General features: G+C 42.6%; 1 protein-coding gene across 1 annotated transcript; it reads right to left on the bottom strand.

The window, feature by feature from the left end:
* Positions 1–3,725: 3,725 nt before the first annotated feature.
* Positions 3,726–17,375, bottom strand: kiss1ra (KISS1 receptor a). Its single transcript, XM_035169283.2, has 5 exons — positions 16,577–17,375; positions 13,986–14,110; positions 8,581–8,716; positions 8,248–8,486; positions 3,726–7,882 (listed from the first exon to the last, which is right to left on the bottom strand). Exons 1-5 carry the CDS (start codon positions 16,839–16,841, stop codon positions 7,502–7,504), a joined length of 1,146 nt encoding a protein of 381 aa, XP_035025174.1. The 5' UTR covers positions 16,842–17,375; the 3' UTR covers positions 3,726–7,501.
* Between the last annotated feature and the right edge of the window lie 339 nt (positions 17,376–17,714).

A 17,714-nucleotide genomic window follows, 5' to 3' on the forward strand; every position in this document is an offset into this window, starting at 1 on the left:
TCTGATTCACTGCTGCGTTCCCGTCAGCTGCTGCAGAGCCGAGGAGCAACACTGGTGGAGAAACTCTCCGGCATCCCGGTTAAACCCCCTTGTTTTAAAATGAGCTCAGCAAAAGCACCGGCACGCTCACCACAGTGGCAGGAACCAGACATGAGATCAGCAGCCAATGCAACACAGGCGGCTCTCCAGAATGCCACAGCGACACGGACTCTGGCTCGTGTGACACGTAACTCGGCTGCAGCTCATGAATTTGAGTGACTGCTATTGATTCGGACTTTGCTTCACAGCAGGATGCAAATAGTGAATTGTCTTGCAGCTCCACACTTGGTCGCCGAGCAGCAGGCGTGTGATGTTGCTGGCTGCGGTTTGTCCCCGACTGGAGTCAGTTTCCATCCAGATGTAGAATTAATTCGAACAGTTACAGAGAACCAGTCAGAGGAAATGCGTTTGAGTGTTTGTTTCTGTCCTCTAGAGTTTTGGGAATATGAGGAGTTAGTTATTTGAGATAAACAGCTGCTGGTTGGGGGATGTAACCATAGACTGTGTATATATAAAGACAATGTGACAGCTCCCTAAAAGTGAAGCCAAATCATCTTGATGGCCCCCTGGTGGCTGGCTGCAGTATAGGTCATAAACCCTGCCTTCTCCATGTTACTAGATGGGACATTTCATGTAATATATATTACATGAAAGAGTGTTACTCTCGTGACTGCTCTTCATATCTGGTGTTATTGTTTGGCACTACTCTACGCTGGGGCAGAAATTTACGAGATGTGCATCATGTGTGTCGTGGCTTATTCGCTGGATCTGTTTCCAGAGCACATTGTTGCATTTTTATTAATGTACAAACTTTTATTTCCATCATTTGACTCTTTTCCCCACATTTCCACACAGGTTTTTTCTTTTTTTCTTACACAAATTAAAAAATATACATGAAATCACATGGATGGAAACTTCCAGTCGTAAAATGAGTAAAATGCGTAAAATGAGTGATGTCTTCCTTTTTCAGATGACAAGGCATGAGAGGAAAACCATTATTGGACATGTCAACAGATGAAATTGCTTTTGGCAGTAATTTCCTGGTAACTGCTTTGCACTTTACTCTGAGGGAAACACTTGATTCCTGAAGGGGTTCTTCTTCACAGACAAATTGATGTTTCATCTCTCGTCCTTCTCCAGGTCTTAGACTGTGATAGCAGGACAGATACAGTCAGACACAATGAGAGTTTGAACTTTTATTGATTGCCCCTCACTTCACTCTGTGATTGATGAATTACTCTGTTGACGCTCGCGCTCGTAAAATGAAAACTCATTTAGGCTTAAATACAACTGCATTAACCTGCAGGCTCTCTCAGGGGAATGATGGCTGTGTGTGAGTGACATTAAAACATTTTTTTAATTCTCTATTACATCCCCAGTTGATCGTCAACTGGTGAGGCTTTTAACAGGATGGCAAATAAGAGCCCGTGCATCTCTCTCCTGGCTTTTCTGCAAACCAATTTGTAATCATTTTTGTTACATTTTCTAATCTGAAGGTTAATTTCCTGTGGGAGCTGAGCGCTCTGCCAGGTGAGATTATGAATCACGTAGAACAGTTTGTGTTACGTCTGAGGGGCGGCACAAGAGCTTCCTGAAACCTTAAAAGTCTGTCAGACAAAAGCCAACACCTCATTTGGACTTTATTCCCCCACAGACTTGACACATACATCTTTAGATCGACGTGATTATTCGTTGTCCGGCTTCCTAAAGAGCTCCTTTCAATAACTGAGAACAACAGCGGAGATGCCTCAGCCCGTAGAAACAGGAGAGGGGCTGGAGAGGGCACATAGCAAGTGCGGGCAGGTCGAGGAGGGACAGCAGGGATGTTGATGGATGATCACCTGTCAGGAAGGTGAGAGTCTGTGGATATCAGTGTCAGGTTATAAATCAGAGAGCTACGACCCCCCCACCCCAACGTTACAACGGCAGAGACAAAAATCGCCAACCTCACTCTTTAAGCAGTAGTGTTAAGATTCTCCTTAAATTAAACTTAGAGACAAAGCCCAAAAGATAAAAATATTTATTTATTATAATTAATTTATTTGTAGATATGTGCTTTTCTTATATTTTATATATTTTTTCATATTCATATCTTGACTGGAGAGAGACGCCTCCTTCAACTTTACTGTACCTGAGTAATGACCTTTGAAGCTTGAGAAAAAAGTACACAAAAGTATGACGATATATATTTCAGATGTAAAATCGAATCTACCGTCGTACATGCATCCATTCATTATACGTTTACCGATTATCCTTTGAGGATAATCCCAGTTGGTGTTGGATAAATCCCTTGTCAGTGTATTACAGGGCCAGCACACAAACAGACACCTGTTTACACCTGAGGGAGGATGCCAGGGATAAAATGCAAACTGGGAATCGAACCAGGAACCTTATCTCCACCCTAAAATCCTACATCCAAACATTCATCCCATATTAATCTGGTTTATCCTCTCACAGCTGATATTTGAGCTCGTCGAATAAATCTCGCCAACAAAGAACCAATCGCACCATCACATGAGTGCTTTTGAGCCTCGAAATTGACCTCAGCCCGATCTGCATGTCGCTGGAGTATCCAGAGAAAACATGTATAGGGTAAAGATGCAAACCATACCGAGCCAAGCTGGGATTCGAACCATCTTGCCAAAAGGCGATAGCACTAACCACCACACCACCATGCCGCCCTGCAGTCATTCTAACAAAAGCCGAAAATACAGATTTTTGAGTAACGTTTGTAACGTACCACTAAAATGTTGTGTTTTTTCGGAGACACCAACTCAATAAAAGCTGCAAAAGGAGCAAAACGGGATGAGTTACTTCAACCTTGGTAAACAACATAAGCGCTGTATATTTGTACAAGTGACACCATCAGTGAGAGAACTGCTCAGTCATTGTGTTGCTCTCTATTCATTTATTTTACAGAGGCCCGTTTTTTCCCCCCCAATGTGCTTAAAGAATGTCCTTCCTTGACAAAATGAAGTGGCTCAAACAAGAGAAGATAGCTTGTATGCCGAAAGCTACAAATGGAAGGTTGTATAACGGCTAAATGAAACGACGGAGCCTTTTGAAAGTGGAGGCAAAGACGTAGCCGTGGAAAAGCTGAGATTATTTCTCCTCTTTTCATTCGTTCAGTAAGTGATATAAGCGTTGGTGGAAATTGGCAGCATCACACATCAACAGCACTGTGAGGGATTGGATTTTAATGAAGGCAGTCATGCAGCAGTAATCAGACAACAAACAAGCCCCGTCATTAGACCGTAACGTGTGGATATCAAGCTGCTGGTGGTTAATGTTGGGGATATGCTGTTTGTTGGTGAAGACTCACTGGGGGTGAGGATTATTCTGCTCCTCTTCATTTTGAGTGAATAAACTGAACCACTTAGTTAATGAGGAATGACTGATGGGTTTTACCCACAAAGTTAAAGTTATCAGAGTGACGGCTACGACGATGTGACGCATTTACCACTGACAGAGACATTGAAATCAAAGTTTTAGAAGCTGATTGATTCAGTCAAAAGTTGGCGTAACTTTGGAAACAAGACATGAGGTGACCATGTTGTCCATGATGGTGGCTTTAGTTCTATTCCATCATTCGAAGTGAGCGATTGCAGAGTTGGTCATATGATGGTTAACGGTGCTGTGTATGTTTAATCATCTGGTAACAATGAACTTCCAATAAAACAATAAAGTGGAGTTACATCATATTTATTGTTAAAATTCAAAGCAATAGACAGTGTAAATAGACAGTTAAGAACAACAACACAAAAAGGACCAGCAGATGTGGCACTGGGTCTGAACTCTACAATGATAGATCTACACAGGGCTGTGGACACAGGATCGACATATGCAAACTGCAGTGATGTAAAATAATGTGTTTAACCTGTTTTACATTTTTTTTGTATAATCAAAAAATGGACTCAAAAAAGAATCAAATTTTTTTGGTCTGTGTTGCTATATAATTATAATTATAATTGCATGTTTGCACACTCTCTTCAGAAAACAGCTCACTGGATTTATTTTAGGTGAAAGCGAAGTTTCACATGAGACAAATCACTGCATTGTCTCGTGTGAAACAGAAATGGAATACAAAGGTTCAGCTCTTCCAGCCTTCACAGCTAAATGTTCCCTCGACATCTGATTTACAGACTTTTAAAGGAGTGAAATAATTAAAAACTAAAACACCAACTGAATATGACTAACGTGGATTTTTTTATCTCAGCACTTAGGACGATGAATAAATCTTAAAAGCCTGACACTGCTGCTGCGTTCAGAAAAGCTTCCAGACAAAGAGAATCTGTACGAGGCGAATGCATCATGGCTGACATCAGAAACATGTGTCATAGACGCAAGGCTGAAATACGATGTGGCCTCTGTATTACTGGCTTCAAGCTTTTTGGTGAATCAACCCTCCCACACTCTCACTGGTCATCTCTTCCTGCCGGCTTTATTTAGCTCGACGAGGCCCAGTGATGTAAAAGCCTCATGTACAGACGATGTTAACAGTGGAGTATAGTTATTGTCTCTAAGGCCACAGATGGGACGGTGTGGGCAGATCCATTGCTCGGTATTGATGAGTCACGGTTGTTGGAGCGTTTTGTCGGAAAATCAACAATGTAGACAGCGAATTGTGAGGTTTTCCATTAGGTGTCATAGGACGGCTTTATATGCCTAGGAGTTTATACTTCACCCCTGTCTGTTTGTCTGTTTGTAAAAAAGTTTACACATAAACAACTGAATGGATTTTCGTAAAAGCCTGGTGAAGAGATGTGCTGTGGATCAGGGTCCCATCCATCTACTGACAGCTGCATTTTTATTGTACAAAAACTCAACCGTACATTTCGTTAAACAGACATTATTAAGAGTCACAATGTCAGGATAAGTGTAGTTACAAGAAAATAATGGATTTTTAAGCAGAAAACTTACATAACTTTGGTCCTAATAGATGCAAAGCACATGGCATCATGGGGGAGGAATTAGCACAATAATTAGCATACATAAAAAAGTAATAAGTAGTCATTAGCATTTAATTAAACATGTTATGTTTCACAGCGACACTCGGTTAAAAATAAATGACCCTGCAGTCAACTTCAACCCATGGAATTCATTATCGCCGCCGAGGAGGTTATGTTTTCACCTCTGGACGTTTGTTTGTTTGTTGGTTGGTTTGTTCTTTTGAAAACAAGATTACACAAAAACAACGGAAACGGATTTCACTTGATGGCGGAATGGGTCAGAAAAGAACCCATTACATTTTGGTGCAGCTTGAGATCAGTGGGCAGAGCCTGTTTTTGTTTTTTTCACTTTCTTTACCTTCCAACATTTCCACACACGTTCTTTTTACAGAAATACACATGAACTTAAATGGATGGAAACTTTCAGGTGCACTGGGCCCTGCAACAAACGCTGTGAAATACCACTGATATTTATGAGTGTGGGCAAGTTGGTGCAGATCCAAATAAAAATCTGTGTCTGGTGAATGTAAATGCGGTTTCGTACGGGGGCTGTTGGGCCTTGGCGGAGGGACAGTCGAGTTTCTAGCTGATTTTTGCTGATGATGCTGAGTGACATTTTCTCTTATAAACCTCCAGTATCTGTTGAGGCGTATGGCCATTATTCCACCGCTCTGTGTGCAAAGTATGGCCAAATGTTTTCTTGATGAATCACAATCCTTAGGCACCGGTCTGTTACTTATTCACGGTTAATTATGGAGCTCTGGTTTTCCTCTCGAGACACTTTGATGTCATTCAACTGGAAACCTGATGAATGCAAGTCCTGCCGTATCTACAATTCAAATAGGTTTTGCATTAGCACGACTTTGGAAATTTGAGTTTTGAATTTTTGAATGTCAGTGAGTGGGATGGACAGAAAAAAAAGGACTGAGTCTAAATGGTGGAGAGCTTTTCAGGGACTCAGTAGATTGACTAACAATGATCTGCTGTTTTCCATTACCAGACGGCTGGACAGGTCTCTCAACACTGAAGAGGCCAATGCAGACCTTCAAAAATACAGTGGACAGGTCCCTCACAACAGGGCCCAGGCCACGCGGGTTGCCTGATGTTTTGGACTTGGCTCCACCTGACAAGATTGCACCTGGGTGTACATGTGACGACTGATTCTAGTAAACAACACCTGGATGTGCCAAGGCCCCGTTTCCTCCTTCATGAGTGATTGCGCGAGCACTTGTATTGAGGAAGGTGTGAGTGCGACTGCCTGACACAAAAGAAAGGTAAACACGGTGTGTGCCTCACCTGCTGTAACAGCTGCCTGAACATGGTGTTAAGAAGAAGAGGATGAAGTGGAGGATGATGAGGAAGAGGAAGAGGGAGGAAAAGACCATCTTTTCTATCTTTCAGATGTAGGCCCAGAGATATTTGCACTTTAACAGCGAGATGCAGAGATGGATTTTCAAAGCATAGTTTGACATTTTGGCTTGTGCCACAGAGTTAGAGAAGAAGATGAAGAATACTCACAGATGTGTGTCTTTCTGTTTCACATCCGGAGAGATTAATGGTTGAGATGGAGAGTTAGGAGGCGTTCATTTTGGTCGAAAATATTTAAAAAATCACATAAAACGACGAGCAATATTAAAGTTTCCTTCTCAGTAGTTTGAAAAAGTAGAGAGAGAGGTAGAGCCAATTGTGGGCCGAGCCGCACATAGTGTGAATGGGTGAATGTAACTTGGACAGAGACAGGCTAGCTGTTTCCCCTTGAAACCAGTATTTGTGCTAAGCTAAGCTATTACTCTCCAGGCTCTGACTTCATATTTAATGCTAAGACATGAGAGTGGTATCAATCTTTTCGTTCAACACGCAACAAGAAGTGAATTAGGTCATTTCCCCAAGTGATACAGTTTTAAAAAATATGAATGACAGATTATTTATGTGTCTCCCGTTGAATTATTATATGACAGAAGCAACCACATACATTTATAAAAATAACATGTCCATGGGCATCTATTCTAGAATATTAATAATTAATTCAAAATGTACATTCAGTGTTCATAAACTCTCTTCAGCTATCATTTGTCCAAATGCTGGACACTTTACAAGCTGCAGACATGCTTCGCTTTCACAGGAACTGGGAATCTTTTCTCCACGTTTCAAACCCACCTTCCCTTTTTCTCCCACAGACATGAACGTCTGTCCTCGCTTACGTGGCGGAGGTGTTTGGCAGCTCAGTGGATGACACGTTGTGCCAACGCCACCCGGCCTTGGCAGTGGAGGAGCAGACATATTGTGCCAAAGCGTATTATGAGTCTGTGTTTCTCCACATCGGTTCGTATTCATGAACATAAATAAAGTGTGTCTGCCAGACGTCTCAGTCATATTCCTTTTGAAATCAATTGTTTCCCCATGAGAACATCAACACAATGGTCTGGAGGCTGATGTTTATCATGTCTGTCTTTGTCTTCCTGCAGCAACGGCTCTGGACAAAAATCTGATTCATCCTATTTTAATTGTCGTTTTCAATTCACTGCGTTATTATTGTTGCCTTCCTCTGCCGCGACAAACTTGATCTCGGCGTTGCCGGTCCTTGAAGCCATGCTGCTATCTCTGACTTTGTGCTTGAACAGGAAGGGGAAGGTTTTCCTGAAGGACTTTTGGAAGCTGGCTCCCATGAATCCGTAAACGATGGGGTTGACGGAGGAGTTGGCGTACGACATGCAGTTGGCCCACGTCTTGATCTTGTACGTGACGTAGTTTGGTCGGTAGTTTGGATGGAACGACTGGAAGAGGACGAAGATCTGGATGGGTCCCCAGCAGATGGCGAAGAGGAGGACAATCACAACCACCATCCTGGACACTTTGCTCCTGATACTTAACGTTCTCTCAGACAGGAGGTTTACCTGAGGAGCAGAGGGAAGGAACGGTTTTACACATAAAACTGTTTCGATCTGCTAAAACTCTTTTTGGCCACATGGGGCAGCAAAAATATAGTTAATTAAATTGATACCATTATTTGTTTGGATTAGTACTATTCTCTTTTCACCTGCCTGAGCCAGCAGGGTCTACATGAATCAAATAAATGAAACAATGGCCTATAGCTGCAGAGAGGTGCTTTGCCTTTATGTTCACAGACCATGGACATCAAAAGCAGAACAAGAAGAGGGACAGGTACCACCCGACAAAGAAAAGCTTTTAATTGGCTCACAATCAGAACCGCTCAGCCATATCCTCAACTCCCACAGTTATACACAAAGCAAACCTTTACCTGGTAGTTGTTGTCCACCGGCTCCACAGTGGGCTGACCCACCCTCTTCACCATCAGAGTGTAGCAGAAGGAGATGGTGAGGACGGGCAGCAGGTAGGCAGCAATGAACTGGTAGAGGATGAAAGCCCTCTCGTGTGTTTTAGAGGGAAATCTCTCCATGCAGTATTGTCTGGGACCGTACCAGTAACCCTCCTCTATGCGCTGGTACATCAAAATGGGGGTGGACAGGATGAAGGAGCCTGGGACAGGACGAGGAACGTGTTTGTTGAAGGAGTAGAAATAATGCATACAGTATATATTTGATTTTGTATCTATCGGACGAGCAGGACTGACCGATCCAAATGCAGATGCTGACGATCATGGCTACTCTCGGGGTGCGGTGGCGGAGGGATTTCAGAGGGTAGATGGTGATGTAACAGCGGTCTCCACTCATGGCAGTCAGGGTGATACAAGTGGCTTGGACCGTCACCTAAGAAACACCAGGAAATACAGTGTAAAAGGACCTTTTACATTTACACACTGTAAAAGGAAGAAATGTGCAGTAATAACGCATCATGAATAAAAACAGTGTAACAGAATAATATCTCAGAGTAACTATGGCCCTGGTAGTTGTCATATTTATCAAACTGACAGTTGGTTGAGATTTGACGGATATGTTTTATCTTCCATCCCCTGACCAACGTAATGGAATATTGTTGAATCACATAATTATAGTGGATTTCTATGGACATTTGATATGATATAATTAGATTTGACATTTTTATTCAGACTTGAGACAACACAAAAAATGACTTGGTCTGTCTGTATTTCATCTTAATAAATGTGTTATCTTTATGCTTTTGTTTTCTGTCACCAACACAGTCTTTACAGCTGACAGAACACATCATTTCCTGTGAGCCAATGGATTTATCCATGGGAGAACTTACGCCACAATAATTGCCTCTTTTAAAAAAACACGTGCAACAAAAATATGAAAACAGGATTTTGTTTTTCGTTAAATGTCGAATCTCCTGATTTGAACATCCTGGTGCAAGTTGCGTTCTCAAAAAGTCCATCACAAACTTTTAAGGACTTCTAAACTCTGCTCTAATGGTGTCTCTGCATCCCTTATAATTAATCCTACCCTTATCACAAAACAAAGAAGAAGAGTTTGCTTGTCCTCGTTCAGCCTGCTTCATTCCAGCCTTTCTCCTGACTTGTCTGAGGTTTTTGCTAATGAACCCTGGGACCATTAAAGTGAAGAGCGTGCAGGGGGATGAGAAAGATCGAAGGAGGAAATGGAGGAAGCTGCGTGTGTGATAAGTGTTTTTAATTAGCATGTGAACAAATCATTCAATTCAATTCTAATGGGTTTCAATAGAGCTTGATTCAATTAAAGGCTGCCACATCGGAGAGAATGCTAATTTAATGCAGAATGCTTGTCACAGTGGAAATGTGAATGTGAAGACAGGAAAATGCACCTTTTCCTAGAGGTTGAAATTCAATTGAAAATAAAACGATATATGTTATAATAAATATTTCCTGCAGAGAACGTTTCTTATCATGTATTTCTTTTCTTTGCTTTTCCATAGGATGAAGCAGACACTTGTCGCACTTCTTTTCATCCTCCTCTGAAGAACAGTTTGTTCACTTCAAACACACGGACCTCTGAGGGCTCCACTGTGTTGCATGTAGGTAAACTGAAGCATATTGCTTTGAAAGGTTTGCAGCAGGGTGAGAAATGAGGGGTCAGAAGTTCTCCCTGCGCTCTTTTCCAAATAGCATCTAATTGTGTCCCTCTTTTGTCTATGTACTTTATCCGCCTCTCTCCCGCTCTCCTCCTCCTCCTCCTCCTCTCAGTGACTGTGAAGCCAGCAGCCATTAGCCTCCAGAGGTTCGGAGGAGCGCATCAGGGTTTCAAAGGATATGATGGGAGCCACACAGAGGGGTCAGGTGGAGTTCAGTGTCGAGGCCACTGACAAAGTGGATGCTGCAATCTCTTAATTTTTCGAGAGACACCTGGAGTGTTGTTATCTTTGGGCCTTAAAGGGATAGTTCACAGAAAAATGAAAATTCACTCATATCTACTCACCACTATGCCGAAGGGGGGGGGGGACATTGACCTCAGACGTAATAAAACAACATAAAAGAAGCATAACATGCCTCCATTCTGCTCCTGTGGTGTCATCCAAGTGTCCATAAGCCCCGACATTCATAATCAACTCGAAACAAGGTAATTTACACCGTGTTTGAAGTTTGAAGTTATTATTTACACCGTCTAATCCTTTTTATTTAACTATATCTATTTTATTGTTTGATTTTCTCTGCTCACGTTCCATTGTTTTATTCCTATTGTTTGTTCATTGTGAAGTGAGCTGTGCTTTACACATAAAGAATATATAAAATAACAATAAACGTTTACAAGAATTGAATGAAAAGCAGCTTTTGGGTGAATGTGAGAAACAACGTGTGTTGCTGATGGTTCTCAGTTAAACCATCTCACCGTCTGATCATCTTTCCACGGGGGTTGATTCTTGGTCTGTTTGTTTACATTCGACAAAAATAACCTGATAACGTTCATCCCCATCAACATCCAGCAGTTAATCCCTGTGTATCACAGCTCATTACATCCGACGAATATCACGCTCATCATCATTTCCTGTATCGCACTATGGGTTCAATCTCCCTGCAGGCGTCTCATGTTATTCATTTCATTTTTTAAGCTCTAACTTCATAAATTGAAGCTTCCAAACAACCTCTCATCTCTCCTCTCATTTTAAATCTAGTATCTAATCCAGCAACTTTATCCCTCATGTCTCGCACTGATGTTTAATTTGATTTCAGGAGCTGTGCAACGTTTTAATCGTTTTATCGAACTTCAAATTATCCCTCAAACTAGTCTCACATTTTCCTGGCAGATTTTAAAACCTGATATTCTCATGTTTATTTCATTTTATTCTGTTTTGGAGATGATATCTGAACAGCTGCCGGGAACAATAGCTGCACAAATTGTCATAGGAATTCTCTGTGGCTTTGAGACAAATAAAAACTAATGGTATAAAGTCGGCTGAATAAAATATAAAGCTTTGTTTTAGTTTGTCTTATCAACCCTGGCTGCTGCTGCTGTAGGGAACAGGATTAACGAGAGCGCAGAGACCGAGCTACCGCTTTGGGCTGTAGGAAAACGAAGGAGCTGAAATGAATCATAGATGCAGAAGTTTCCATTGATCACACAAAACTTTGGACTTTAAAGCTGAACGTTGAAGGGATAAATCATGTCTGATGCTTTGGAAGTATCCTGCCCCAGTCTCCTGTCATTCTTCAGCCGTCCACCACCTTTCCCCCCGTCACCGCACAGTGTTTATATACCAGACGTCTTCCCTCAGGAGTGTACCACATTGTTTTGTATCATTCATCATCTGCATGTTGTAATTACCTTAATGGCCTCCATGGCTTAATGGAGGTTATGTTTTCATTGGTTTTCATTTAAAATTACAGGACGGGTTCCTACGAAACTCGGTGGAAGGATGCTTTATGAGTCAGGGAAGAACACATTTTATTTTGGTAAGGATCGGGACATTTAACATAGAGTTTTTTTGTTTTGGTTCTTGCCGTCCTGTGTCCTGTTTTGTTCCTGTTACCTTTTCCTGTCTTTAACCTGAACTGTCACCATCTCCTCTGTTAAAATCAATGGAGGACTCCTGTCGTCTTTATGTGTCGTTCAAACCGTGAAACCATTTCTCAGAAGTTTTCAAATACCTTTTGGTGAGAGAACATTAACTCTGTTTCCTCCACTGTTGAGCTAATGAAAGTGTTTGAAAGTAAGTGGGAAACGATTTATTTTTCCTCAAAGAGGACAGGTATTACCGGCAGCTTCTCAAGCAGCAGTCGCTCCATTAGTATCGATCACCAATCTTATCAAAGCCCTGATTCATGACACAAGCTGTTCCCCCCCCACCCCGCCCGGTTGTTTTTATTGAACTGTAGAAATTAAGAGAAAATTCTCAGGTCCACGTTTCCTTGAAAACAGAGCAGTCAGTTCCCCCGACTCGTGATAATCAATAAAAAAACATAATCACGCTTCTCTCAAGTACGTGCAGTAATAAATGGCTGAAAGGTTTCCCTTCACGGAAAATGATTTAAAACATTTTAAAACACGGAGCAGCAGCGTCGGACGACAGCAGAGAAAGTGATGGGAAAAAATGGGAAGAGTCAAAATCTACCAGCACAAAAGCTACGAGTCTCCATGTTCAGATGAATGAAGTGAATCGTGTTTTTGTGATTTCAATTTGAAAATGCTTTTAGCGTCTCTTCCTGCCTGCGATCGTTCCCGTCCTGAGACTGACTGACATGTTCGCTCTTTTATGCTCAAATTATCCTCGTGCGTCTCGTCGCTCTGCCTTCATCTTCTTTCATGAGCCTGACACGTCGTCTCCTCCTCCTCCCTCCTGACTTCATTGTGAGAGAGGTACACTTAAAACCCAATCTCCTTACATTTACAGCATATTTCAGCCAAGCTGAGTTTTCTTTAAAGGAAAGTTGCTTCTCATTTTGTGTTGGTTTAGCTTTTAGCTGAAAGGTTGCGTATTATCTAAACAGGAGCTGAGGTTATCTGCCTTTTCTTTTAGACCCTCAGTGACTGTGTTGTCTTTTTAATAATAGTAATTAGTGCGTGGCATTTGAATAACCTCTTTAAATAAGCTACATGGAGCCAGATGGTGCATTTGTGCACAGAGAAAGAATACTTGTGGAGATAGTAACGTCCATGACAAAGTGCAGGAGCTCGATGTCGAGATGTGTTATCTGTTTCTGCGGCAGAGGGCAGAACCCCTGTCAAGAGCGAAGAAGGTTTTTTAAAGCTGCACAAATTGATATGGTTGCAGACAGGAGTTACCACTCTCTCATCAAACCCTGTTTCAGCCACCAGAGAAGCTCTGAACCCACTGTGGCACCGAAACAACACAAAGGCAACATTAGGGGCCGTAGCTGGAGAACAGTGAGAATACAGATGTGGGCCACTTCAGGCAATGATGGGGTGTGCTTCTGTTCTTCTTGTGGACCAAATGGATGTGAGCCCATTTAAACAGCACGTGGGCCTATTTTGGCAAACGTGCGGTGTTATATGGATGTGAGGCTAAAGTGGCCCTTGTGATAAATGGTGACTAAAGCCAGAAATAGCAAAAAAACGAATTTGCGCCTTTGGTTGACATAGGGTTTAGCTATGTCTTACTTGTGGCCTCGATCCGGCAAACATGGAGCGGACCGCCCAAGTGCCATCATTCCACACTGTATGTGGGCCGGATGCCTGTGTGGGCCAAATATGAGCCTAATCAATTTTGTTATTCGGGGACTTCACTGTGTGGTTTTACTTTGAACCTTGGAACAAAAATGTTTAATTCCAGCTGCACAAATCAATATTTTCATGATGGATGAAATTAATTCATGTGTGAGGGAGGATGCTCTTGTTAGTACGTTTCTAGACATAGCAATTTTGCTGCAACTTGGAGAAACCCATATGAATGACAGGACAGCTTCCCAAAAGCGCAAGCCAAATCTTCTTGATCACCCCCTGGTGGCCGGCTTCAGTATAGTTTCTAAACCTCACTTCCTCCATGTTAACGGATGGGGACATGGACCTAAACTAGAAAGTGGCAGTTGCTAACTACTCCTGCATTCTTCAACCGATTTCTACCATTCAAACATGAAAACGTTCAGTGCGCTCATTTCGTTTCTTCATTTTTCATGGGCGATGGGTTTACCTGCTGTAGAAAGGCGACAAACTTGCACATGAAGTTGCCAAAGATCCATCCGGGGAGAGGGTAGAGGGTGGCAGTGAAGGGGACGCAGCACACCAAGAAGATGATGTCAGTGGCAGCCAGGTTTGCTGCACAAACACAAAACAACAACCACAGTAAGCAGTGATTCATGCAGCACAGTCTGCCGCAGAGTGTTTTACAGACAGTGGGAGTCAGGTTCTTATCACGTCGATTCTTTCAAAAGGCCTGAGGACAAAAGACACAAAGAAACATCAAACCACGATCACATTTATTCACCACTGTGATTAATCAGCCTGAAAGTGAATATACTGTTTTTACATGATTAAGTTATCGCTCTGAGCGAATACGCTGATAATTATCTGGTTCCAGGCTCTCAAATTTGATTATTTAAAAAAGTAAAACAGAATATTTGATGTTTTTTTGACACAAGAAAACATCCAATATGTTGAACAGGGTTTCAGGAAAACGCAGCAAATTGTTATTTTCAATTTTATCAATATTTCCATCCATCTACCCATCCATTCATTATGTATAGTGCTTATCCTCTAGGAGGTCACTATAGTAGGTATCGCAGGCCCACTGTACAGAGACGAACAACCATTCACATTCACAGATTCACACCAACGGACAATTTAAAGTCTCCAATTAGTCTCTTTTTTTTCTCCTAAAATAAAATGTTAACGTAGATGTCAAGAAATCTCTCCCACTAAGTGCTATAGCTTAAAATCGGACTGTGTTCTCCTGTCCACTGTACCGTTGTCTATCAGAAGCTCACATAATGATGTTCCCTTTTTTATCCAACTTGTTGACTGAAGTGATGATTTTGTGTCCACTTCAGGACTTTATCCATTTGTGTTGGGATTGTGAAACACGTAATGTTTAGGTAAATCCAGGGTTTACTTGCTGTAGGTGCTTTGAGGAAATCAAGCAGCTGATTGACAACACACACACACACACACTTAATTCAAATTCACGGTGGCTGCCCAGTATCTTCATACGAATGCACACTCACAAAAAACTCAATTTCATGTTTGGATAGCGCACCACTCAGAGGTCGGAGTGACGGGCAGTCGGATCTGGTTTTCCCTCATCTCCATCTGATCTGTCATTCTGACACACGATGTCCTGTGTGCTTTACCTGCAGATCTAATCACATCACAGCAGCAGGGCCATTACGTTGAAAGGACGGGCAGATGGTGCACGCGCTAATCTAATGTCTCTGCATATTAAACAGTTTCAATTCTGCAGCCTTGAAATATCATTTCACCTTGTCACATGCATGTCGTGCTGTGCGAACGCAGAAACACGAAATCATACAATTAGCTCATTTACACATCAACAGACGAGCTCATTTACAAACATGTAGTGTCCGTGTGACAGTTTGACAAGTGACGTCTCATTTTCTCTGGACTTGACCTCCATTAACCGGTCACATTTTAAATTCTCCACAATTGACAGGTGGCGCCACAGTGTCGTCAGATGTGCTGTAATTGACTTGATCGGCAAAAATCAATCACACACGTCTTTTGCACTGAGGAGACATACGACGGGTGCATGATGAATGTCCTTCTTTGATTTCTCTCGTCTTGTCGACACGTGGAAGATTAATGCATTCCTCTATCCATCTGTTCTAATGTTTAGTTTGGGTAAAAAAAAAAAAAGATTGAACACTTTTTATGCCTTTAAATGTAAAAGTTAACTTTCACCAAAGCTTCCACTGGACTGAAGAGATAAAAACTTGCAGCAGATGAAAACAGCAGATCTGTGGAGCGATGAGAAGCCGGTAATGTTTCTAAAATTAATATAAGAAACAAACATAAAAGCTTCATTTTCATAACATTTTCTTCATTTTTTTCAGCTTTTTGAGTTATATCACCTCGCTGTTCCCTCTTCCTCTGTAATGGTGTAAAGAATAAGCACCGTGACAAACCAGCTTTAAAACAGCAGTGCATGGAAAGGCACATTCATTTGCATTTGCTGATTTTCTGGATATTCTGCCAAAAATTCTGACTTTAATATCTTTAATGACCTTGGCGTTATGTGCAGAGGAGCCAGACCATATCGAATATGCACAAACAAATGAAACAAGCTTTGAGCCCTCTTGTGCATCCAATAATCCCATATTATGTCAGCAACACCTGCTCAACACCCCCAGCAGATCATTATTATACCTGCTTCATCATTAGGCTCTTAGGTGAACATCTTAGAAACTGCTTTGGGATTCAGGACTCATCTCAACCCCTGTCTCCTCCTCTCTTGGGGAAAGTACAAAACCTGTAATTAACATTGGCATTGGTGCTAGCTGGGTTCTAATTGGGCAAAACAAGAGTGCCTCCTCGTGCACCCCCGACAGTCTTTTGAACCCACCATTGGTATGCGATGGAGTGTCACGGGGCAGATGAAAGAGATGCACATCATAAGATCTGAAGCATTAGATGCACAGAAGATGTATTTGAAGCCATGATGCGCTGTGCATCCTCTCCCACTGAGAAGAAACTCCGTCCTCTCACGGAGCTTCTTCTGCAAACAACCAAAACACAAACTTACACACACGTGCTTCTCCTCTCACTCACCGATGTAGAAGTTAGTCGCCGTCCTCATCTGCCTGTGTTTGGAGATGACATAGATGACCAGCGAGTTGCCCACCACACCCACCAGCATGATGAGGGAGAACAAGAGGGGCACCAGCCAGGCGTCTGTGAGGAAGGGGTGCTGATCCCCGTCCTCCTCCTCCTCGTGGTCGTTGCTCCCGCGTCTTCCCAGAGAGAAGTTCGCCCTCTCCGAGCCGTTGAGCCAGACCTGCTCGGTGGAGTTCCACGGCTCCTCGGAGGAGAACATTGTGGCAGGATGGCTGCGAGGGATGGTGTGAGAGAATGAGTGCTTGGGAGGAGGAGTGGGCTGTGAGAGGAGTGGAGGAAAGGGCTGGTAATTAGGAGGGAGAGTGTGCAGAAAGTGCACACTGAGTCCTGTCTGCCCTCGGGCTAAGAAAAGGAGAGTGGTGGATATTTTGAAATGAGAAAGAGGTGGAAAAAAATCACAACAGAAAGACACGTGAGGGAGAAATGTAGAGAAAAGTGCAGGTGAGAGGAGGAGCGGACAGAGAGAAGACTGAGGAGAGAGGTGAAAATGTGAATGAAATAACAGTGGAGGAAAAACAGTTACGTGTTAAAAGAGAAAAAACTTAGGAAAGATGAAGACGAGGTGGAAAGGCGGACGAGGAAAAAGGTCCCTGAAGTTGCAAAGTGTTAATTTCATCTTTCGTTTCATTCCCGCTCCGAGCGCCAGCACCACAAAAGAGACACAAGTCAGATGTGCTCATGAGAAGCGGACACAGAGGAACGGTCGGTGCAGGAGAGGAGGAGAAATTGCTTCTTTTCTTCAGGCTGAATGAAAACTAACCCCCACCACCACCACCCCTTCTCTGGCACCACATCAGCCCTCTGCTGGGGATTTGTTGAGCGGACGCTGAGAGGCAGACGGATGCCTCCTGAAAGCTTGACCATCAAACACCCCAGAGTAAACAAACCAGGGCACTCGCAGCTTCCTCTCCTCTCACCTCCCTTTGTTCCGCCGCCCGTGGGGATATTCGAGCATTTCTCCTGCTCTGTCTTAATCTTTCATCCAGGTCTTTTGTTCTGGAGGAACTTGATTCACAGAAGACGTGTGATGCGTAGGAGGCGATATTTGCTCTGTAACCTTGACAAACGCACG

This window comes from Hippoglossus stenolepis, chromosome 11 (assembly GCF_022539355.2).
Source record: "Hippoglossus stenolepis isolate QCI-W04-F060 chromosome 11, HSTE1.2, whole genome shotgun sequence".
Classification (NCBI taxonomy): domain Eukaryota; kingdom Metazoa; phylum Chordata; class Actinopteri; order Pleuronectiformes; family Pleuronectidae; genus Hippoglossus; species Hippoglossus stenolepis.